General features: G+C 43.8%; 1 protein-coding gene across 1 annotated transcript in view; it reads left to right on the top strand.

Moving 5' to 3' along the window:
• GRIK1 (glutamate ionotropic receptor kainate type subunit 1) overlaps positions 1 to 26,345 on the top strand; it is a 169,391-nt gene that overhangs the window by 91,575 nt on the left and 51,471 nt on the right. Inside the window, exons 4-6 of the mRNA XM_063304710.1 lie at positions 3,062 to 3,243; positions 8,901 to 8,954; positions 21,318 to 21,491. Coding sequence (XP_063160780.1) covers positions 3,062 to 3,243; positions 8,901 to 8,954; positions 21,318 to 21,491 — 410 coding nt within the window. The remainder of the gene's footprint in view (positions 1 to 3,061; positions 3,244 to 8,900; positions 8,955 to 21,317; positions 21,492 to 26,345) is intronic.

Raw genomic sequence — 26,345 nt, forward strand, 5'->3', positions numbered from 1 at the left:
AAGAATAACTAACATATCAGTGACTTATCTTCTGTGTACAAAAGTTGACCATAAAAGCCAATGCCATTACAAACCCCCCACCCCTAGTTTAATGTCATTTTAAGTAAATCAGCTTATTATTAATATATTTTATAAATGTAACATTATCACATTTTGAAGAGATTTAAAATATGCAGAAAGAAGTTATTCTTTTTTCCCCTTTCTTTCCTCACTGGATTATTTCAGCACTGGGATTTTGGAGGGGTTGCTCACCAATTGGCAGCCAAAGATTCTCTCTGCAAAGATACATCTCCATCTTCAGGGCCCAATTCAAATAGTTGGTCTCTGATAGGCACTCCAGAGGCATTGCTGAGGGCTGGGAGGTAGCCATGGCTTCTTCCTTCTTTTGCAAGTCACCTCAGCTGGCTTCTTTGTCCTGTAGACCGGAAGTTGCTGGAAAATCTCCAGCTGGCTCCAAAGAAAATCTTCACAGGTCTTTGCTACCTGCCTTTAAATTGCGCATGAGGTGTGGAGCTGATCTCTCTATCCTCTCTGGGTTTTACTGGGCATACTGGGTTTACTGGGCTGCTTACTGGTTTCATAACCTGTTGGCAGAGTGCTAGGAAAGCATTTGGCCCAGGAGAGATCAGAAAAGTCACACACCAGGCATTTCTATAAAAATAATTTTATTTACAGAAAACAAACATATTTAAAGGCTATTTTCTGAGAGGAGAGATTTCTCTCAGCTGCATATTCTCTGCAAGCCTGCACAGAAGGGAAACTAAAACAAGTTCAGGCAAGTTCCTCCCTTAGGCAATGCAACCATTAACACGTGAAAAGGGGACAATTAAATTCAACCTCTTAACCCGGCCAAAATGATTAGTTACCATAGTAACCTTAATCTGTAGTAGAAAACATTAACAGACTTCAACTTCCAAAATTCCCTAGGCAGCATGGCCACTCTCCATGGTACTGAAGGCTACACATTTGGAACATGCCAGTGTTGGGGAAAACTGACCAGCAAAGAAGTTGAAAGCAAAACATTTGCATATTAACAGTATGCAGTTAATAATGTTTAAGATTAAATTAATGTTATATTGTTATCCTGTGGATCTTTTTTCTTTTCCCTCCATATGTTTATTTTATTTTAATCAATAGGTAATTATTTATTGTGCTATCAATTTTCTTTCTGTTTGTTATACGTAACTAATATAAATTTTTTTAAAAAAAATACTGCTGAGCATTGCAATGGCTCCCTTACTGGATTTTCCATGAAATGTTATTCTGTATGTTTGTTATTTAATAGTTTAGTGATCTTGGATATTTAAGGTTTTTTTTCAACTACAGTACTTATACTAGGGTGTACTACATGAAGCACATGAGCTCCTGAATTCATCCAAAGATTGTATTAAGTTTTAATGTTTAATGTGAAAAAAAGAGATAACATTGTGAAATATGTGATGTGTAAACACCAATTGTAATGCAAATGATAGCAAATTTTGCCCTATTCCTTCCCACTGTTTGGGGTATGTCCTCTGTACACTATTCAAAGCCTACTGGCGGACATGGCCTTCCACACCCCTGTTTTAAATAATAAAACCCATTAAAAAAAATAGCCAACCCACTGTACTGGAAAATGTATCAATTTATTCAAGGGCTGTATGGTTTATACTCTTCTTCCAGATATAGGCCTCCTAGTGCTACCAGACAAAACACATCTTTCAGCTTTCCCTCTTAATTTATTTTTCCCCGTATAATAAAAATGGTAGAAAAACAAAAAGAAAACAATGCCATCTAGGCCTCCATAAAATCCTGTGATATAGGGCAAACCTGGGCTGTCTGAGTGATGCCATGGATGTCCTGACCCAGTGCCTGGAGGCTGTAGGGGACTGGATGGGGCGCAATGGGCTCCAGCTCAACCCAAGCAAGGCTGAGTGGCTGTGGGTGCTTGGGCCTCCCGGTACCAAGGTTTCCCATCTTTGGTCCTAGAAGGGGTAGCACTGCCCTAGACGGACTCAGTGGGCAATCTGGGGGTCCACTTGGACTCATGGTTTCTGCTGGAAGATCAGGTGGCAGCCGTGACTAAGAGGGCCTTTGCACACCTTCAGATTGTGCACCAGTTGTGCCTATTCCTGGACCAGGAGGCTCTACTTGCTATCACTCATGAGCTCGTGACCTCTCATTTGGACTACTGCATTGGGCTGTACATGGGGCTACCCTTGAAGAGCATTCAGAAGCTTCAGCTGGTACATAATGTAGCTGCATGAGTTGTAAATAGTGTTGGCTACTTGGCACACGTAACACCGTTGCTTCAGGGGCTGCATTGGTTGGCAGTGTTTTTCTGGGTGCAATTCAAGGTACTGTTTTTCACCTTTAAAGTCCATCATGGCTTGGGACTGGGTTACCTAAGGGACCATCTTTTCCCAGTTGTTTCCACCCATCCAATCTGGTCATGCAGGATGGGCATGCTCCGGGCCCTGTCAGCCAAGGAATGTCAGCCGGCAAGGTCCAGGAGACTCACCTTTTCTGCCATAGTGCTTGCCCTCTAGAATATCCTCCCTCCTGAGATTAGGATGGTCCTGACCCTACTGGCTTTCCAGAAGCCCTTGAAGACCTGGCTATATGCCTGGGCCTGGGGTCCTGAGTGTGTGAAAGGCCCTGTTTCCTGGTTGTGCTGACACCGATGGATTTTAATATCTCTTGGTTGCTATTTGTATTTAATTTCTTTTGTACTGTTTTAATTGTTTAACTGTTTTATGATTGTTAGCTGCCCAGAGTCCCTGGTTTGAGATGGGTGGCTATATAAATTGAAATAAATACATACATACATACATACATACATACATAAAATCCCGAAAGCCTCATTTGGAACACCTCTCATAAGACAAGTTCAGAAAAGGGGGAAAAATCTATAAACTTCCTCAGTGAAAGATGTGGTCAATCGTATATGATCAAATTAAGTTTTTGGTTGGTGCAAATTTGAAATTTGTTGCAGAACAGTGAATTTAAATATTGAATATAAATGTCAGAAAAGATTCATTGGACAGAAAAGCCATTTGAATGATTGGATGTCATTTTCTAGGTCTAATTCGCCTGCAGGAACTCATCAAAGCCCCTTCAAGGTATAACATTAAAATCAAAATACGCCAATTGCCCTCTGGGAATAAAGATGCCCGGCCGTTACTCAAGGAGATGAAGAGGGGCAAAGAGTTCTTTGTGATATTTGATTGCTCACATGAAACAGCAGCTGAAATCCTGAAACAGGTAAGGAGGAGTGAAAGGCCGATGTCATCTGGTTTGCAGGTCCTGGGAAGCATAAAATTATTTTGGGGTGGATTAGGGTTTTGTTCATTACTCTGAAAGCTGGAAAGTTCTTTCAGCCTCCCTGACTGTACATCTCTAGGAAACCAGCCTAAAGGTTATGATCAGCATGTAGAAGATGCTGAAAAATTGTCCCTCTGGGATAGCATTCATCGCAACAGGTAGAAAGATTAGACATGTCCTAAACTTAAGCAGTATATAAATCAGTATTTCTCAACCTTGGCAATTTTAAGATGGGTGGACTTCAACCCCCAGAATTCTAGAAATCGAAATCCACCCATCTTAAAGTTGCCAAGGTTGAGAAACACTGATCTAAATAACCAACTCTATATATTTCAGATGGCAGACATCTGATATATAAAAATGATGGATGATGATAAATAACAGACTTAATTTTGTCCAAGTGAAGGTTTTAGCACACCGCAAGTGCCAGCTACCCTAATGCAGGACTTGTTCTCTCATGGAGGTGTACTTGACACCTTGCAACAATGAAAAGTTTAAACATATGCCAGTATTTGTTGTGACCTGCTAACATGTGTTTCTACCAAAGCTGTGAAAAGGGCTTCATCTATATCCTAGGTGTCAATTTTTATAGCTATAATTTCTTGTTTTATGAAGATATATTTTAATATTATATCTTATTGTTTTATGTCTGAGAGCTGTCCAGTGTGACCTAGGTAAATAAATTTCTTTTCTTTGTCCAGTGCAGCTTTTTTTTCCCATATCATTCTTGTAGTCTGTCATGTTTAAATCCACTTTCAGATCAATCTCAAACTCGTCAGGTAAAACTTGTTCTTCTTTCATAACATCTCTTAAACACACTCTATCTTTAGAGGCAGGCACTCTTAAAATTAAGTTCTGGGTCCATTGTTCAAAAATATCTTGAAAAATATCTAAATATAAATATATCCAATGTTAAATATTTTGCTTCATTCTGTATTTGTAAGTCAAACTGAAGTGTTCTTCTCCTTTAATTGTAATCTTGAGTTCCTTCTGGTTCCCTCTAGTGTCCAACCTTCATTATCTCATCCTATCTTTTTTTTTTTTAAAGAGAATTCAAAACAAAAGCATTTTTCCCATGGGAAGGATTCTTATAATTAATTCCAAAATCTTATTTCAAACCCATCTGGACCCTTAGTTATTTATAACTTTCCGAAGTTCTAATCACCCCTTTGCTGTTTATTCTAAAAGAAAAATTTTAAAATCCTTAAACTTGTAATTAAAACTTATTTCACTAAGGATTGAAGGAAACTCACCTGGTTCTGTAAAATTTGTCAATCCAAAGATTCCTAATAGCTGAAAAGCAGTTAACAAGCAATTTCCGAAAGTGATTAGAAAAGGAAGTATGTGAACCCAGTGTCCTTTTGAAGGCACCAACTGTAGTTTTAGCAAGGTGGCTACTCCCTTGTCTCCCAAAGCTCTAAACCCTCTGGAGACTGCTGTCTTGTGGTCTCCTTGTGAGGAGCAACTGTCTGCAGTATTTGTGGGTGATCTTAAGTTCTCTCTTTGTCCAGAGAGGAATTATGAAGAGCCAGTCTACTCACCGGCTCTTCATTCCACCGTGGTTGTCTTCAGTTCACCATTTCTTCCCGGAAAGACCCAACTTATTTCAATACTATGAGTTTTAATTAGGAATACTTAATGAGTTTTTTCAGTCCAGTTTTTAAATAAACCAACCTAATTTCCATGTTTTGTTTGAGTACTTGTATCAGAATGCAGTTATCATTTGGATTTTTCATATCTCCTAATGTTTATAATGAAATGTTAAAATACATACAAAAATTTATGTGTACTTTTAAAACTGCACATAGAGCTGGAAATGGGATAGAACAGACTTATGAATGAATACATGAAAAACAGATACAGGCTTAAAATAACTGGATATGTCTATCTCTAATTTTGGAAGTTACTCCTGAGTGTTATATATTTTCTCTTAAGATGTTTGTGTTTCAAAGTTTCCTTCTTACAAGTGCATGTAGCTACGAATGTCAGTATTCACTGTTGCCAAAACTGTTGCCACCATATTCTTGCTCAGTGCAACAGTATGAGTTATTTTATATTATATTGTGCAGTCTAAAAAGTTGATATAGGGGAGATTCAGTTTACCACACAGGACAAAAAATACCAGTGTAAATAATAATTGTTCTCCCATCAAGTACACAAAATGATAAATTAACTGAAGAAAATTCTCCATCTGTCTCTTTACAGAATATCCTTTCTTTTGCTCTGAGAGGTTTTGTTTTAGATTGAAAGATTAAGCTGGTTGCTTCTGTATCGAAAAAGCATCTATTTTATTATATCCAAGCAATAGGGGAAAGCAGACACTAATTCTACGCACAGTTGCAGTTTACCTTAGGCCAACATTCAAAAAGAGAATTTCATTTTCAGTATAGGAATCTGAAAGCTATATATACCATATGACTGAGTAAAGTGGGGAGGTTAAAGAAAAAGAGATTTTGCTTGGATTTTATTTGCAATGGAGATATAATTATATGTTATTAAGTAAAGATCTGAACAACACAGAATTCATATCTAGTACTTCCTTGATCGAGTTTATAACTTCTCTGATCTAGAGAAAATTGCCTAGTAAAAACTATACCAAAAGTTATCACTGAGATTCTGACTCATTTGCTGCTCTTCTTAAATTTTTCTTTAAACCCCAAGCTATCTGGAAATAATTTATTACTGATGAAAACTGCACCATCAGAGCATTTTTAGCTTATATCATTTCAGATTCTGTTTCCAAGTGAAAGTTGTTCACTTTAATGATCTGGTTCATTTGTCAGTCCCTGTACTGTACTGAATACAGAATTCTGTTCTGTATTCTGCTAATATCTCATGGAAGAAAGGAATAGAACAGGCTGAAGGAAGCCTGCCAGAAGTAATAACGTAGTGCAGAGGAAATGAGAGGTATGGTACTTGACAGTTTCAGTGGGGTTCCAACTTACTAGTTGTGCTGGTGAGTCAGGGTGAGAATAGATATAAGGACAGAACATACGGCTAATAGAAGTCCCTTCCAAGGATTTCTGCTAAGCTTTAGCAGTCCTGTTCTAAAAGAACTAAATATATGTGTGTACTGTATGAAGAGACATTTGACTAGAACGAGAGAGAACAAATTACTTGCTCTGTGTGTCTGACTTTCCCTCTGATGCATCTTACTCAGCTATCCAGAGAAAAAGACTAGCAAATAGGAGAGTGGAGCACCGTGAATGAAACACAAAGAATTCTCTGGAAAGAGCAATAGTTATACCAGAAGTGCCTGCCAGAAAATGATATTAAGAATGCCCACAGGTAACTTTAATTATAAAAATTAGCCTAGGTACTGGTACTCTGGACAAAGTACATTGAAAGAATTTATAATATTGGAATTGAATTCAACATCTCTTTCCAGAAATTTCAGACAAAAACCCTAATGGGTTGCAACTGAGTAAAAGCTGAAAACTTTTTGTTCATGCTGATGATAAGCATGAATAGTATCAACAGGGGGCAGGACTAGCTCCTCTCTCTCATTCATGACAGTAAAGCATAAAATATGCCTTTTCTGAGTAGAGATGGAAGCTTACATGTGTTATCAGAAGGAAGGCTGGTGGAGGAAAAAAGACGATCTTGCTCCATTTGGCATTGTTCATGCTTATCGCTAGCATTCTGGGCTTGACAGAGTACCTCTGAGAAATGCGACTTCATTCCAAAGCCAATTACTAGACATTTCAATGTGGATTAGAATGACAGCAACTTCCTACCCTTTCCACAGAGGTGCCAAAGGAATTCCTATATAAAATTGGTTTCTGTGGGCAGATAATAAAGAAATGCTCCCTACACCATCATATGGGCATATAGGATTACTAAACAGGTGCTACAAAAATTAGCAACCGTCTGTAGTAACCTTAGAAAGTAGGAAAGGTCTGTGTATGTAGCTAAATATTTTGATTTATATGAACCATATTATTATGATTAATGATATCATTATTATATTATTATTAAAATTTGGACCTCATCGTTCAGCTTTATTTCTGCTTATGAGTACCCAAAGTGGCTGTTGGATTTCCAAGCCATAGATCATTCCCAAATCTTTTGTGGCTTATTCAACCTATCAGTTATGTATTTTGTACAGAAAAAAAAATATTTGGCTATTCTGTCAAATGGACTGCCATATATTTACATTAAAAGCTTGTGCACAGAAGACCCCTTCGTGATAACCATATGAGACTGAAATATACAGACGGCACTTTAATATAACAGCCAGCTATCTGCTGTTCTGAGAGCTGGAACTGACTGCTTTCCTCAAACATTATTACTCTGTTAAAGCTTGCTAGTTTTTATGTAGAGACAAAGATATTGTCAGCTGGTCTTAACTTAATCACACATAATGGAAGGTAACCATCATGTTGTGGGTTTTACATTTCTCATGTTGTTGTTGTTTTATTATAATACAGAATAAATATAAATGTTTGCTAAGGATTCAATAGAACTTAGATGATACAGAAATATTTTTTTGTGTAGGTCTGTGTTTTGGAACTAGAAATAGAGATATCCAGATGGTTTATGACGTCTAGAGCACAGTGATATCATATTTATTTGATAATTCTGCCCCCTGATTTCTGAACAGAGAATAATAATAATAATAATAATAATAATAATAATAATAATAATTTATTAACATGTATGTCATCTAATTCTCAATGACTCTGGGCAGTTTTTTTTAAATAGATTTGCATTAATGTGAAATACAAATGCTGTAAAAAAAAAAGACAAAATATTGTCTTAGTCATTGGTGCTGATTTCTGTGTCCCTAATTCAGTGCAGACTAGACATTTGTACTGACTGAAGAAGAATAGCAAATAGCAGCTTCCCCTTCCCATACAAGGCAAGGTACACAACAGCCAGTCAAGTTATTTAGTACCTGGTAGGGGGAAGAATCCCACTGACACCTTCCCCTTTCCCTGGTAGTATAACTTCAATGATAATAAATTTAAACCATTGCTGATGTTTCCTGACATTCAAAATACTCTTCCTCAGGCAGCTATTTCATTCTGCCAACCATGAACTGCATCAAATATGTTTTCTTTGCATTGCTACCCTCCAGTTCAATTTATTTACCTTAAAATTATATCAAAAAGCCCTCACCAGAAGGACAGGAGGAGTGTGTGACTTCTCTGTTGTTATTGTATTCATCAAACAGCTATTAAAAGTATGAAGAAATTGGTCGCTATTCTTCAGCTTCATGTATACTGCCTTCCGCTACTGCTTTGTAGTATTCTATGGTCTATGAAGATATTGCAATAGGGTCATTTGGTATATTAGAGCAGAATTTGGCAAATTGTGTTCTGCGCAACCCTAGAGTTCGTAATGAGAGCTTGCTGGGATTCCACAAGACTGAAGGCATAAGAAAGAAAAAAAGAAAAATAAAGTTTACTTGAATGCAGGCAATTTTCTTTTACTAGAGCTTGCTTCTTGATCAGGAGTTCTGGATTTTTGTTTTTAACTTACAGATTCTGCATCCTGAGAAAGTTGAAAACTGCACTATTACAGAATCAATTTTTATTACCTGTACTGTGTTTCTCACTTTGGTTAATTTCCTCACTATGCTCTTTCTTAAACAGATTCTCTCCATGGGAATGATGACTGAATACTATCACTACTTTTTTACAACTCTGGTAAAATATTTCAGTAATTATTTGTACCATTACCACAGAAATAGCTGAAGAGCTTATTTTATGCCAGTGTTCTATGTATAGTCATAGTAATTTTTTTAAAAAAATATTCTGCTAAAAATGAATGTTGCTGGTAGTCAGATCTTGCAAACAAGGTGACTTGGCATATCCATCACAGTAAGCAATCCACCCACTCCATTTTCATCTATCTCCAACTTGCTAATTAATTCTGTGAAAAACTCACACTTTAACAGCATATCCTGGAAAATGTTGGGCAGGAGAAAAAGAACAAAGTTGGTCGATTATGAAGTTCGTAGTTATTTTATCTTGGGTAGTCATCTTCAACCAAAAACTCTGGGGATGTGTGATCATGATGGCTGTGAACAATAGGCTTTTGTACTCAACATGAATACAATATGTCAGGTGGAAGAAGGCTGAACTAGATAGTTGTCCTTAAGGTTTCCATAGGACTTCTTTAAAATGGAGAAATGAGTCACAATATTAGATTGGTATCTTTAATACTTTCTGGTTATACTTTAACTGAATCAAATTTTCAATATGCTACTGACTTACAGGGACCTATGTTATTCAAGGATTTTGTTAACTGAAGGCAGAGATATTCCAAAATGAGAGTAAGAGCCAGTCTGGTCTAGTGGTTAAGGTGACTAGAAACCAGGAGACTGTGACTGCCTTAGGCATGAAAGCCAGCTGGGTGACCTTGGGCCAGTCACTCTTTCTCAGTCCAACTCACCTCACAGAGTTGTTGTTGTGGAAAAAACAGGAGGAGGAAGGAGTATTAGGTACGTTCACCACCTTGAGTTATTTATAAAAATAATAAAGGCAGGATTAAAAAAAATTAAATTAAAAAAAACTTCTCAAAGAATAACTAACAGATCAGTGACTTATCTTCTGTGTACAAAAGTTGACCATAAAAGCCAATGCCATTACAAACCCCCCACCCCTAGTTTAATATCATTTTAAGTAAATCAGCTTATTATTAATATATTTTATAAATGTAACATTCTCACATTTTGAAGAGATTTAAAATATGCAGAAAGAAGTTATTCTTTTTTCCCCTTTCTTTCCTCACTGGATTATTTCTACCATTGTGAAAGATTAATAGAATGTTCTCATTATAGCCAGGACATACAGCAGGTATATGAATGAATGAATGAATGAATGAATGAATGAATGAATGAATGAATGAATGAATAAATTGTTGTTGTTTATTCGTTTAGTCGCTTCCGACTCTTCGTGACTTCATGGACCAGCCCACGCCAGAGCTTCCTGTCGGTTGTCAACACCCCCAGCTCCCCCAGGGACGAGTCCGTCACCTCTAGAATATCATCCATCCACCTTGCCCTTGGTCGGCCCCTCTTCCTTTTGCCCTCCACTCTCCCTAGCATCAGCATCTTCTCCAGGGTGTCCTGTCTTCTCATTATGTGGCCAAAGTATTTCAGTTTTGCCTTTAATATCATTCCCTCAAGTGAGCAGTCTGGCTTGATTTCCTGGAGGATGGACTGGTTGGATCTTCTTGCAGTCCAAGGCACTCTCAGGATTTTCCTCCAACACCACAATTCAAAAGCATCGATCTTCCTTCGCTCAGCCTTCCTTATGGTCCAGCTCTCGCAGCCATATGTTACTACAGGGAACACCATTGCTTTAACTATGCGGGCCTTTGTTGTCAGTGTGATGTCTCTGCTCTTAACTATTTTATCGAGATTTGTCATTGCTCTTCTTCCAAGGATTAAGCGTCTTCTGATTTCCTGACTGCAGTCAGCATCTGCAGTAATCTTTGCACCTAGAAATACAAAGTCTTTCACTGCTTCTACATTTTCTCCCTCTATTTGCCAGTTATCAATCAAGCTGGTTGCCATAATCTTGGTTTTTTTGAGGTTTAGCTGCAAACCAGCTTTTGCACTTTCTTCTTTCACCTTCATCATAAGGCTCCTCAGTTCCTCTTCACTTTCAGCCATCAAAGTGGTATCATCTGCATATCTGAGATTGTTAATGTTTCTTCCAGAGATTTTAACTCCAGCCTTGGATTCCTCAAGGCCAGCTTGTCGCATGATGTGTTCTGCATACAAGTTGAATAGGTAGGGTGAGAGGATACAGCCCTGCCGTACTCCTTTCCCAATCTTAAACCAGTCTGTTGTTCCGTGGTCTGTTCTTACTGTTGCTACTTGGTCGTTATACAGATTCTTCAGGAGGCAGACAAGATGACTTGGTATCCCCATACCACTAAGAACTTGCCACAATTTGTTATGGTCCACACAGTCAAAGGCTTTAGAATAGTCAATAAAACAGAAATAGATGTTTTTCTGAAACTCCCTGGCTTTTTCCATTATCCAGCGGATATTGGCAATTTGGTCTCTAGTTCCTCTGCCTTTTCTAAACCCAGCTTGTACATCTGGCAATTCTCGCTCCATGAACTGCTGAAGTCTACCTTGCAGGATCTTGAGCATTACCTTACTGGCATGTGAGATGAGTGCCACTGTTCGATAGTTTGAACATTCTTTAGTGTTTCCCTTTTTTGGTATGGGGATATAAGTTGATTTTTTCCAGTCTGATGGCCATTCTTGTGTTTTCCAAATTTGCTGGCATATAGCATGCATTACCTTGACAGCATCATCTTGCAAGATTTTGAACAGTTCAGCTGGGATGCCGTCGTCTCCTGTTGCCTTGTTATTAGCAATGCTTCTTAAGGCCCACTCAACCTCACTCTTCAGGATGTCTGGCTCTAGCTCACCGACCACATCGTCAAAGCTATCCCCGATATTGTTATCCTTCCTATACAGGTTTTCTGTATATTCTTGCCACCTTTTCTTGATCTCTTCTTCTTCTGTTAGGTCCTTGCCATCTTTGTTTTTGATCATACCCATTTTGGCCTGGAATTTACCTCCAATGTTTCTAATTTTCTGGAAGAGGTCTCTTGTCCTTCCTATTCTATTGTCTTCTTCCACTTCCGCACATTGCTTGTTTAAAAATAATTCCTTATCTCTTCTGGCTAACCTCTGGAATTTTGCATTTAATTGGGCATATCTCCCCCTATCACTGTTGCCTTTTGCTTGCCTTCTTTCTTGGGCTACTTCTAGTGTCTCAGCAGACAGCCATTTTGCCTTCTTGGTTTTCTCTCTCTTTGGGATGTATTTTGTTGCCGCCTCCTGAACAATGCTGCCAACTTCTGTCCAGAGTTCTTCCGGGACCCTATCTACTAAGTCCAGTCCCTTAAATCTATTCTTCACCTCCACTGCATATTCCTTAGGAATATTAGTGAGCTCATATCTAGCTGATCTGTGGGTCTTCCCTAATCTCTTTAGTCTGATCCTAAATTGTGCAAGAAGAAGTTCGTGATCTGAACTACAGTCAGCTCCAGGCCTTGTTTTTACCGACTGTACAGATGTCCGCCACCTTTGGCTGCAAAGGATGTAATCAATCTGATTTCGGTGTTGTCCATCTGGTGAAGTCCATGTATAAAGCCGTCTCTTAGGTTGTTGGAAGAGAGTGTTTGTTATGCAGAGTGAATTGTCTTGGCAAAATTCTATCAGCCTGTGTCCTGCTTCGTTTTGTTCTCCCAGGCCATACTTACCTGTAATTCGAGGTGTCATTTGACTGCCCACCTTAGCATTCCAGTCTCCTGTGATGAAAATAACATCTCTTTGAGGCGTGTTGTCCAGTAGGTGCTGCAGATCCTCATAGAACTGCTCTACTTCAGCTTCTTCAGCATTTGTGGTTGGGGCGTATATTTGGATCACTGTGATGTTAGATGGCTTGCCCTGAATTCGAATTGAGATCATTCTATCGTTTTTTGGGTTGTATCCAAGCACTGCTTTAGCCACTTTACTATTAATTATGAAGGCTACTCCATTTCTTCTGTGGTCCTCTTGTCCGCAGTAGTAGATCTGGTGGTCATTTGATGTGAAGTGGCCCATTCCAGTCCATTTCAGTTCACTGACGCCCAGAATGTCTATCTTTAATCTTGACATCTCACCAATAACCACATCCAATTTGCCCTGGCTCATAGATCTTACATTCCAGGTTCCGATGGTGTGTTGATCCTTAGAACATCGGATTCGCCGTTCACCACCAGCACCGTCGGCAGCTAGCCGTCCTTTCGGCTTTGAGCTAGCTGCGTCATCACGTCTGGGGCTAGTTGAGCTCATCCTCTGTTCCTCCCCAGTAGCATTTTGACCATCTTCCGACCTGGGGGTCTCATCTTCCGATGGTATACCGACATATCTCTGGTTGTACTGATCCATTTAGTTTTCACGGCAAGAATACTGAGGTGGGTTGCCATTACCTTCCTCAGGGATCGCATTTAGTCTGACCTCTCTGTCATGACCTTCCCGTCTTGGGTGGCCCTTCACAGTTTAGCTCATGGCATCATTGAGGTGCTCAAGCTCCAGCACCACGACAAGGTAACGATCCTTTGCTGAAGGAATGAATAAATAAATAAATAAATAAATGAAATAAAACAAACTTGCTTTAGCTGGTGAAAGTATTATTTTTTTATGAAGGATAAAAGGCTAACTTGGCATTATCTACAGCAGGGGTTCTTAAACATTTTGCCATCACACCTCCCTTTAGTGTAATCTTAATGTATACACCACTGCTAAAAATCCAATTACCAAAATGAACACAAATGAACAATGAACACAATACAATGAAGCTTTGGGAAAGGTAGATTTATTGTAATAATATAACTAAAAGGTTCTTCACACCACCTCTGGACTCTGTCTGCACCTCTCCAAGGGAGGAACACCTCACAGTTTGGGAAACTCTGATCTACAGCATCTAAAATGTGCTTTGTCTCCTATAATTTATTAAACAATTCAATAATCCAAACAATGGGAATGGTTCAATAGATGTCAGACAAAGACTAATAATACTCTTTCATGAGATTTAATATAACCAAGACCTTTTTCATGAAAAAAAATTCCACACCCTGACAAATGGCTTATACTCTTTCGTGTTATTATGATATCCATGACATGATGTTGAAATGTGTCATGCAAGTTAGTATCACTTAAAATATCAGTTATTTTCCTGCTTCTCAAACCTCTAATTTGCATGGAACTGCTTTTTCACTGGTTTAATACATACATCAGATACAGTGACAGCAACTTACCCCAGTTAGCAGGCAAGAGAAATATAGAGCTCCTAAATTGTAAAATTATATTTTTTATAATGTTGTTGACTTTTTCAGGGATGTAAAATTATTCTTAACATTGGCCAATCAATTTGTCATTATTTTCTATGTATGCCAGTGTGTGTGTGTGTGTGTGTGTCATGAGTGCCGTTGAGCTAAAGTAATCAGCGCAATGGCACTCATGACAATGACAAGGAAATAGGTGAAGGGGTACAAGTTAAGTAGCCATCAACCCACAACGACTAACGGCTAACAAACAATAGATAAACGGATCACGGAGCCACCCAAGCCATCAGCAGCAATACCACGGGGATCGCCCAGCTGAAAGCAATCAGCAGAAGAATGAAAACCTGCGGATGGGCGATCCTAGAAACCCTCAACCAATGGCAGGGCAACGCATGGGACAAAGGGGGGTGACGTGACCGAGGGCGAGGGGGCGCTGACCGGCGCGGGGTATTTAAACCCCGCACCGGCGCGCTCCTGTCACTCTCAGCTTTTTCTAACAACGTTGTACCTATCCTGAAATAAACCAGAGCCTGCTTTGCAACCCAGTGTCTGAACGTTATTCAGAGGTAGGCAGCGCATGACATAAAGCTGAGAGTCATAAACTCAGCCTCGCCGAGCCCCACCGGACGACAACGAGCCGCGGGAGGAGTAGACGGCGAGAAGACCAGCAAGATGAGGCCGGAACGGCGCGGGCAAGGAGGGCGAGCCGCGCGGCAAGAGACAGAGGAGGACCGACCGAGGCCAGAGGCACCGCGGACTCCCGGAGCCATGGACGCCCGCCCCACCCGACCCGAGCCTCAGCTCCAACCCCAAGGGGAGATGGCGACGGAGGCAACCCGACCGCGGGAGGGAGCAGCACGACTTCCGAAACCAGCGGAGGACCCCGCGCCCCACATCGCACCCCAGCAACGGGCGTGGAGCGACAGCCCCACGGTGCTCGACACGGAGGAGGACGACGGAGACACCCATCAGACGGAGGAGGAAGCGGACCCGCGGCGGAGGGACGATGAACCCCCCCCCCCCGAGGACGCGCCAACGGAACCGGCCCCAGCGGCGGTGCGGGCTGTGGACGAGGAGGCACGAGCTGAACTCGCGGCCATGCGGGCTCAGCTGACGGAACTCCGGACCATGCTCCAGGCGCTTATGCCCCCCGCGCCACCCAATGACGTCCCCGCACAAGCCCACACCCCGAGCGAAGCACCGAACCCACACGAGCCAGCGGAAAGCCAGCAGACGGCACAGGCGGCCGACACCACATCCCGGGAAGCGAGAGGCGGGGCCGCGCAAAACGCCCGGGCCCCAAAGGACTTCCCCATCTTCTTCGATGGGACCCCCTCAAAACTCTCGTTTTTCGTCACCAACGCTAGGGAGTTCATGGGGAGGCACGGACACTCCTATGACTCCGAGGCCGACAAGATCGGCGCCGTGGCAATCAAACTCCAAGACAGGGCGGCGGACTGGTACGTCCAACTGTACGAGTCCAGCTCCCCCGCCCTCGCCACCTTCCCTGCTTTCATCAACGAGATGAAAAACTATTTCGAAGACCCCCTAGCCAAAGTACGGGCGAAAAGCGCACTCCAGAGACTTAAACAGGGCGCACGCACGGTCCCTGACTACGCCCTGGAGTTCAAAGCCCTCGCGGGAAAGGTCTGCGACTGGTCTGAGACCACCCTGCTGGAAATCTTCAAAAAGGGGCTCAACCGCGACGTTCTCCAATGGGCCCTCTACCGCGACGACCCAGAAACGTTACACGGGTGGATCCACCTCGCGGGGAAAGCCGAACACGCGCACCGCACCTTCCTTATGACAACCACGGAAGACACAAACTACGTCGGGAAAAAGGTACCCGCACCACACGGGGGGATGGCCGGCCCCATATACCCTAAAAAGAAGTTCAACCGGGAGCCCTGCGGGAGGTGTGGCAAATTAGGGCACAAGACGGCGGACTGCTTCGCCAACCGACCGCCGACCAGCGCGCCCAAGCCCGCCCCGAAAATTAGCCCCAAACCACCCAACCCGGGGCCGCCCCCTCACCGCCGAATGACCGTGGCCACAGCGACACCGGAAGAGGGCTGGGACGCTTACTGGGGAGAAGAGGACAATACCGACCCCGACCAGCCGGCGGGAAATGCTCCCCGCTTGCCCTGAAACGCGTGGCGAGGCAGGCGGCGGGACAGCAACGCGAACCACCTCAACGAAACGACAAAAGCTCCGTAATATTGGCAGCAATTCAACTCTCTGCCGGCAACGGAGCCACCACGGCCGCGGCACTAGTGGACTCGGGGTGCTCAAAAAACCTTATCCACCCCGACCTAGTCGCCAAACTCGAACTCCGCTGCTTCCCCCTCCCCACGCCGCTGGCATTCCACCAGCTGGACGGCTCCACAGCGGGGGGGAAACCAGCCACGCTACAAACCGAGCCGGTCACCCTGCAAATGGGCACTCACACCGAGCGCACATCGTTCGTAGTCACGCCCATCGGACGGCCCATTGCAGTCCTGGGGATGCCATGGCTCGCGAAAAACAACCCGCGGATCAACTGGGCGACCCGCACCTTCACATTCGGCGACGGCGAGTATCGAGCACCAGTACCAGCTGGCAAAAGCAACCCCACGGTAGGACGAGCGGAGGCGACCACACAAGACAACGCCGCTACCACTGCAGACCTACCGGAACAATACGCCGACTTCTCCGAGGTCTTCGGAGAAGCAGAGGCAGACCAACTACCCCCCCACCGCAAGACGGATTGCCGAATCGACCTACTGCCCGACGTCCCCCTACCTAGACCAAAGATCTATTCGATGACCCCGAAGGAGATGGCAACCCTCCGGGAGTTCATCGATAAAAACCTAGACAGGGGATTTATAGAGCCAGCATGCTCACCGGTCGGAGCCCCCGTCCTATTCCGGGAGAAGAAAGACGGGACCCTACGGCTCTGTACCGACTACCGGGGCCTAAACGCGGCTTCCCTGTCCAACAAATACCCCTTACCCCTGGTGAAGGACATGCTCGCCCACCTGTCCACGGGCAAAGTCTTTTCCAAATTGGACCTGCGCGAGGCGTACTATCGCATCCGAATCAGGGAGGGGGACGAATGGAAGACGGCGTTCAACTGCCCCCTAGGCGCTTTCCAGTACAAGGTACTGCCCTTCGGACTCGCGGGGGCCCCTGGGGTGTTCATGCAGCTCATCAATGAGGTACTGCATGAACATCTGTTTAAAGGGGTCCTGGTCTACATCGACGACGTCCTTATTTACACAAAAACATACGAGGAACACGTAACCTTAGTCAGGCAAGTCCTCGACAAGCTCAGAAGGGCGCAGCTCTATGCAAAGCCCACAAAGTGCGAGTTTCACAAAGACCGCCTAGACTATTTGGGGTATCGAATCTCCGGGGACGGCATCGAGATGGACCCCGCAAAAGTCGAAGCGGTACTAAACTGGGAGCGGCCCCGCAACAGACGGCAACTACAGAGCTTCCTGGGATTCGCGAATTTCTACAGGTCCTTCGCCCGGGGGTTCGCTGAGATAGCCCTACCCTTAACGGACCTCCTCAAAACCAAAGGGGTGGGGGACACCAGACGCGCCAAGAACCCAGGCACAGTGCTGAATTGGACTCCCGCGTGCCAGACCGCATTCGACAAGCTGAAAGCGCTGTTCACGACGGAGCCAATCCTCGCGCACCCGGACCCAGAACGGCCGTTCGTGGTCCAAGCCGACGCCTCAGACTTCTCCCTGGGAGCCATCCTCCTACAAAAAGACTCCACGGGGCTCCTGAAACCATGCGCCTACCTGTCAAGGAAGTTCTCCGAGACAGAGAGGCGATGGCACGTCTGGGAGAAAGAAGCCTTCGCGGTGAAATCGGCACTAGAGACATGGCGTCACCTACTCGAGGGAGCCACCCAACCATTCGAGGTCTGGACGGACCACCGGAACCTCGAGGCCCTACGAACGCCTAGACGCCTTAGCCCAAAACAGGTCCGATGGGCACAATTCTTCAGCCGCTTTGATTTCCAGTTGAAGTTCATGCCGGGCAAGAAGAACTTCCTGGCCGACGCCCTCTCCCGGCTGCCCCAAGACGAAGAGCCCGCCCCAGACACCATTGGGACGGTCCTATCCGCCTCGCAACTGGGGATGGCCGTGACCACCCGAAGCGGCGCACGGAGGCAGCTCGACGCTACGGCGCAGCCGACGGCGGGACAACCGGCGACGGAAAGAAGGCAACCGCAACTACCAGGGGGAATGCGCACGGACCTCGCCGCCGCCCTCAAAACCGACCCCTGGTTCCTGGCAAACCCCGACAAGGTAACGATGGCGCAAGACCTAGCATGGGGGGAAGGCAGAATCTACGTCCCGGACTCGCAACGCCAGGCGATCTTGCATAGGTCACACGACGCCAAGCAAGCGGGACACTTTGGGTTCCTCAAGACCCTACACCTAACACGGCGGCAATTCTGGTGGCCCGCGCTCAGGCGAGACGTAAAAACCTACGTGGCGTCCTGCCCAACGTGCGCTCGGGCCAAACGGGCACCAGGCAAACCCGCGGGGCTATTGCAACGGGTGGCAGAACCCTCCCGCCCATGGGAGGAAATCTCTATGGATTTTATAGTGGACCTCCCACCCAGCCAGAAGAAAACGGCCATTTGGGTGGTGAAGGACTACTTCTCAAAGCAGGCCCACTTCATCCCCTGCACGTCAGTCCCATCCTCTCAACAACTAGCCAAACTCTTCCTCATCCACGTGTACAGGCTACACGGATGTCCCGCACGTGTGGTGACCGACAGGGGCACACAGTTCACCTCCAAATTCTGGCGGGCCTTCTTGAAGCTGACGGGGACCCAACAGGCCCTGTCTACGGCTTGGCATCCGCAGACGGACGGAGCCACTGAGGTTCTTAATGCCACCTTAGAGCAATTTATACGATCCTATACGAACTACCACCAGGACGACTGGGCTGAACTGCTCCCGTTCGCCGAAGTCGCATACAACAACGCCGTCCACACGAGCACGGGAAAAACCCCGTTCGAAGTAGTCTCGGGGCGCGACTTCGTCCCCATACCGGAGCTACCTCAACCCCCGGAACCCCAGGTGGACGCCAGCGACTGGGGACGGAAGATCGCGGAAGCATGGCCAGTAATCACGGCGGCGCTGAAGGAGGCACAGGCTGCTTACAAAGAGCAGGCCGACAAGCACCGGCGCCAACAACCGACGTTCCAGGCGGGGGACATGGCCTATCTCTCCACCAAGTTCCTAAAGTCAACCCAACCCTCGAAAAAACTGGGGCCTAAGTACATCGGGCCGTTCCGAGTCACGCAAATAGTGAACCCGGTAGCAATACGCCTGGACCTGCCACACAACCTCCGGAGGCTCCACCCGGTGTTCCACACCAGCCTCCTAAAACCGGCAACCACCTCCCGATGGCACCCAAGCACGCCTCAGCCCGCACCGCTTATGATCGACGGGCAACACCACTTCGAGATAAGGGACATCCTCGACTCACGCAAGCAACGAGGAACCCTACACTATCTGGTCAGGTGGAAACACTTCCCCCACCCGGAATGGGTGGCGGCGCACAACGTTAAAGCGCCTGACCTGACCAGAGCATTCCACCGGGCATACCCCGACAAACCGCAATCAAGGTCAGCAAAACCAACCCCCCCCCCCGCAGGCCTCCCCCCGCCTCCCGTGCCCCAAGGGAAGGGGCCCCCCCCAAGCCCGCGACTTGGGTGGACCTTCCCCCCCCCGGGACTCACTCCCCCCGCCCCGGGCCCACGGGGTGGTGACAAACGATCGCCAGCACCCTCCCCCCGCCCCTTGGCCGCGGGGGAGTGGCAAGCAAGTCAACAGGGCAACCTGGGGGCAACGCCCAGGAGACACAACAAAGGCGACGCACTCCAAATAAGCAAAAAAGGGCCCTACCTGGAGCTGAGCAGCACCCGACCAGCCACGCCTCTCGCCTCGCCGAACTGAGCCAAACAAACAGGGTGTGGTTGGAGCATGCGCACGCCAGGTCAGAACCCGAGCATGCGCACCATGGACACACCCTGGGAAGGCACGTGGTAGAGGGAGGAGCAAAGGGAGGGGCGACAACTACTCCGGCGGGAACTTTGAAAAAAAAAAAAAAAAAAAAAAAAAAAAAAAAAAAATGGCGTTTTGACAGCTCCATGGGGGAAACCCAGAAACCCGGGGGAGAACACTATTCGGAAAGGGGGCAGTATGTCATGAGTGCCGTTGAGCTAAAGTAATCAGCGCAATGGCACTCATGACAATGACAAGGAAATAGGTGAAGGGGTACAAGTTAAGTAGCCATCAACCCACAACGACTAACGGCTAACAAACAATAGATAAACGGATCACGGAGCCACCCAAGCCATCAGCAGCAATACCACGGGGATCGCCCAGCTGAAAGCAATCAGCAGAAGAATGAAAACCTGCGGATGGGCGATCCTAGAAACCCTCAACCAATGGCAGGGCAACGCATGGGACAAAGGGGGGTGACGTGACCGAGGGCGAGGGGGCGCTGACCGGCGCGGGGTATTTAAACCCCGCACCGGCGCGCTCCTGTCACTCTCAGCTTTTTCTAACAACGTTGTACCTATCCTGAAATAAACCAGAGCCTGCTTTGCAACCCAGTGTCTGAACGTTATTCAGAGGTAGGCAGCGCATGACAGTGTGTGTTTTCAAGCAGAAACATTATTACAAAGATAATATAAATCAGCCCCATGTAATCCTGGGCACCTTGCTTAGAATATAATGCTGTAAATATCTGAAGTTCTGTGTTATCACAAATCATATCTATGATATCTAATAAATCATATTCACCTCATCATTATTTAGGTTTTTATAATGTATGTAGTGTCTAGAAAATTTGGATTCAAGAACAAAAATAAATATTCAATATCACTAGGGATTTGGTAGAAATTGCAAAAGACAAAAATCAGATTTCACATTCAGCTGTATAACTGCAGCTTTAAGTGCACAAGATTGGCATTTGTTAGTAGAAAATAATGTTTTATGTATTAGACAGTGCTTAAAGAATAATGCTTTAGCTGGTGAAATATAATTAATTGGAAAGTAATTAAATTGGAAGTTAATCCAGTGTGGCACTTTTCATGCTGTTGGGTTGAAGCAATACAAAGTGACTCATTTTATCATTAACACTGTATCTTTTTCTTTTGTTGTTGCATCACCAACAAAATCTTGATAATACAGGATTTGTTTGCACTAGACCTGGAACCCTATAGATACAGTGGAGTCAATATGACTGGATTTCGTCTGCTCAACATTGACAATACACAGGTGGCTTCTGTTGTTGAAAAATGGTCAATGGAAAGATTACAGGCACCACCCAAGCCAGAGACTGGGCTCCTGGATGGCATGATGACTGTGAGTGACAAAATACTATCTGAAATGAAATAGGAAGCTATATTATTTTAGTGACAAGCAAGCAAATTCTAAGTGGGTTGGTGACAAAAAAGTGATAACATATTGGATCTGCTCTGTGATCCTAGGCAAAGATATGGTTGCATTAAAGAGCTGCAGACAGATGTTATGTTCATATCTCTATGAGATCTGGAACAACATCTTTGGAACCACCCTGATAACAATTATGTACATAGTTAAACCAATTGAAATCATGCTGAATAAGGGATTCCTTTCAGGATGCAATTAGTCTGACATTCTGTGCAGCAAAGTATGTTTTGTATAGAAAGAAACTTAGAAAATGCTAGTTTAGGTAGATGGAGTCCATGCTAAACTTTTATAGATAGCCACAACTGAGCAGAAAGCAGGGATAGTTTTATAATGTCATTGAACAATTGTTCTGCATTTTCAGCAGTGCCACTGAAAGTGAGATAACCCAGAATCTTGTTCTCTACAAGGCAGCGTTTACCTGCAAATGCGTTGAAAACAGTGCTAGTCCAAAAGAGCTTGTCATAAGAGCTTAGGTAGCAGCTACTGTAGATTCATCACTTTAAAAACTATTGCATTATTATTCAAGTATTGCATATTCTACTTATGTTGCCAAGGCCGCCCTGTCTATAATACCTTCTTGTATTACCTCATTAAGGTAGGTACTAGCATAATGTGAAGATGTAAGAGAGGGTAGTTCTCTTCATGTAGTGTGTGGCAATATTGATCACTTTTCTAATGGCTATTGTCAAATCCCTATGTTATTACAGAGCTCATCCAGGAAAGGAAGGTGTAATCTGCATTTCTGTGTCTTATGTAAACATTTTAAGTTATAATAGTATGTGTTTATTTATTCTTTATAATAGTTAAACACCTTCCTTAACCTTTACCCAAGCAGGCCCTAGCAACTGACACAATTAAAATTGAAACTAAATAATGCAAAGGCTTGAACAGAGTAGTTTTATAGCAATACAAGAAATGCATGTGTTTGTAATATGCTATGTGAAACTCTTGGGTTCCCATCACCTTTAATAAAATATCTGTAGTTCAAAAATATTGGAGTCAATAGAAATGAATTCAAACTAGCCAGAGTAGTGGTCACTCATTACAGTACAAGCAGGATTAGCAAATGGAAGCCTCAGGAAGCCCCTCTGGTATTTTTGGGGTAGCATATCTAAAAGTTTTATTGATTGATGTGTGCCTCAAGAAATGAAGATAAGTCTTTTGTATCTCCAATCTTGTGAAGATGGATTCTCTACTTATGTAGCTTTTAACATCTCTGAATAACTACAGGAAGTTCTTGCTTACTGACCACTCATTCACTGACCGAAGTTACGATGGCACTGAAAAAGGAGGCTTACAATTGGTCCTTGAAGTTGTGGCCATTGCAGCATCCCTGTGGTCACATGATCATGATTTAGGTGCTTGGCACCCGGCGCATATTTACAACTGTTGCAGTATCCCGCGGTCATGTGAACACCATTTGTGACCTTCACAGCCGGCTTCTGACAAAGTCAATGGGGAAGCCAGCAGGAAGTCACAGTCACGTGATGTCATGCTTAACAACTTGCAGTGATTCACTCAACGACTGCAGCTGGAACTGATGTCATAAATCTGCATTTCACTTAATGACTGCACCACTTAGTTACAAAGTTGTCAGTCCCCATTGTGGTTGGTAAGTGAGGACTACCTGTAGTCTCATCTGTCAGCTGTTCTTATGTCCTGAAGTCTCTTCTCTTGCATCCAGTATTCTAAAGGAAAAATAATAGGAAGCTGGTGATATGTTGCTAAACAATTCAAAGTGATTCTCAATTTGCAGACTGTGGTTAAATTTGTTCCTGCTTGTGAGAAGTTTGGAGCCTATGGTGTGGTGATAATACTATATGTTGGACTAGGATGGGAAGATCCAGAGTCAAGCCCACCCTCAGCCATGGAACATCACTGGGTGACTTTGAACCAATCAAACCTAAGTATTCAACTTTCTGCTTTCTAGAAGAAAGGCAGCATATAAATATAACAAAGTACAGGAATAGCTCACAAGTAATACTAATTTGTTCTATTGATTGAGACTTCAAAGGGATTCCAGAGTTGTTTTGCAATTAAAAGTAACTGATAAATTCAGATCACCTATGATTCCAATGATGTATGTAGTTTAATGAAACAGAGAACTAATCTGTTAATTTCCTGAAGGATTTGCAAGCCTATCATAGCCATGTATCTACAAAGTGGATTAGCCCAGTTGTTATACAATATTGTTATCTTGTCAGGACAATCATGCAGCTTCTCTACTTCACTCATTGAAATTTTGTAGGGCAGGGCAAATGACACTATTTTGCACTTGTAACCTATCACATATTTTTTCCCTTTTGGAAAATGTTCTTTAGGAACTGAAAAATCAGAATAGTACAACAGTACATGTTGACTGTTTATTATATAACTATCTGCCTCAAAAAAACAGTCAAAGCCATTTTTCCTTCTTCAGGTCATGCAATTAACTGTTGAATAACGGAGATGCTTAATAATAATTAATGCTGCCTTTCACTGGAGATGTTAGTCTTTTAACCAAATCATGAGTAGAGACCAATTAAACAATGTGAGGCTGTCATTTAAATTGTTAGCAAATTTTCATTAGTGGCCTGATTCAAAGTTTTGCTGGTCCAGAAAACAAATGTCTAAACTTAGGCATACTGCCGTAGGTAATTTATTATAAAGCCATAAATGTGGGGCATAAAAAAGCATATGCCTACACAGAAATTCACAAACCATAGAATGGAAATTCTGTTGAGAATGTTTGGGTAAGAATACATTGAAACAAAAGTGATAATTTCATGAAAGTTTATTATAAACTTCCTGAACAACAGAAGATATGGATGAGATTATTCTGTATGAAATCACGAAATTTTCAAAGAGGCATATGATAGTGGGAAATTTCAGCTACCTTGACTGGAAATCTAACTCTGCTAAAAATTGATTGATTGATCTGAAATCTATAGACTGCCTCAGCCTGTCATGATTATAAGTGGCTTACAAAATATCACCTCCTGGATGGCCAGGAGTTGCATGGATTTAGTATAGAGGTGGCCAGGTTCATACACTCAAGGACTGTTAGCCCTTCGAGGTAGTCCAGACAAAAAGCACAACTGTGAGTACTAACTCTATCTTTTTCTAAGGTTACTTTAACAGAATCTTGCAAGACTGAAAGTATTTCTCCCCTCCTCTCCTTTTACTCTCCAGAAAACTAGGGAGGGTCCCTCCTGAAACACTTCCCACACCTGCCCTTCTTTCTGTGGACTGAAATATCTTTTATGTTACGTTTGACCAGTCTTCAGCTCTTCTTCCTGTCCGCTTCCTCAGGAATCAAGTTCAAATGCCTCCCTGATAAGCAGACAAGATCACATTTCTATCACTTTGACAGGACTTGCCCAGAGTCCAACTGTGCAAGAATCTAGGAGACTTTATCTGCCAGATATTAGAATACTCCTCACAAAGGCCCACTAGAAAATATTGCAGCCTATCCCTTTCTAGCAAGAAATGAGTCACAGTAAAAAGGGCCACCAGTTGACTATCTGTAGATGTGATCAGGTAGATAAATAGTCTGTCCATTGTTGCCATGGTGGTCAAGAACTCCTGGGTTGTCCCATACTCCTTGCCACCTATAAGCAGGAGAACTATACACTTTGGAGTGCCACTGACAACCAACAATGGAATCTAGCACATCAGGCAGTGAAAGCTGTAGCAGGGAGTCCAGTAAACAGCAATAGCCTCAATTGAGCCCAGATTTAACCAGAGGGCCTCACATCCGATCTTCTGGGGTGCTCAGCCTCTGAGAGCTCTTATAGTCTTGCAGATTAACTTCCACTCCACCACTCCTGACGTTGTGGCTAGTGCCAAACCCAGTGGGCAGATTTTCAAGACTTGATGCCAGTGCTGATGTAGAAAAGTATCTTGAAAGAATAGGAAAAAAAATTAAACAAGATAATTGAATCACAAAATTCCTAGCAGAAAGAAAAATGAGAAACATTTAAAGCTCTGGATAGATACAGAGCTTTCTAAAATTCTGGGGGCGGGGGCAGGGGAAGGGACATATATAGGAAATACATTTTCGGATGGCTTCTGAAAAATGCTCAAACAACAAAAAAGGCTTGGGGGATGTGACATACACAGAAGGAAAACAAAGAGGCTATAGATTTGTTGTGAGGATAAAGGGGTGAATTGATAATAGGTGATGGTGAGGAGGCAGAATGTCTTAACATCAGTCTGCTCTCAGAAAGGAAATGAAGCCCTAATTAGTCATTATTGTGGCAGTAGTGAAGAAGAGAGCTACAGCTGACAACAAAAAAAGGTGAAAAGAACACCTAATTACTTTAAATGAATTCAGGTCTCTAGGGCCAGATGAAAGACAACCAGTTTGGTGTAGTGGGTTAAGGTGGTGGGCTAGAAACCAGGAGACCATGAGTTCTAGTTCCACCTTAGGCACAAAAGCCAGCTCAGTGACCTTGGGCCAGTCACTCTCTCTCAGTCCTGCAAAAAGGCAATGGCAAACTTCTTCTGAAATATTGCCAAGAAAACTGCTAGGACCAGTCCAGGCAATCACCAGGAGTCAACAACAACTCGAAGACACACACACACACACAAGGGGGGAGGAGATGAATTTCATCCTAAGGGACCAAAGAAACTATGATCACTAACTGTAAACTGAGAAGAGTTGGTGAGCTGTTGATATCCAGAAAGACTGGAGGAGACCTGTACTCCTGTACGAGAGCACAGTGTCCCTATTTTCAAGAAAGGGAAGGAGGAGGACCTGGGAAATTACAGACCTGTCAGCTTGAC

Source organism: Candoia aspera, chromosome 5 (assembly GCF_035149785.1).
Source record: "Candoia aspera isolate rCanAsp1 chromosome 5, rCanAsp1.hap2, whole genome shotgun sequence".
Classification (NCBI taxonomy): Eukaryota; Metazoa; Chordata; class Lepidosauria; order Squamata; family Boidae; genus Candoia; species Candoia aspera.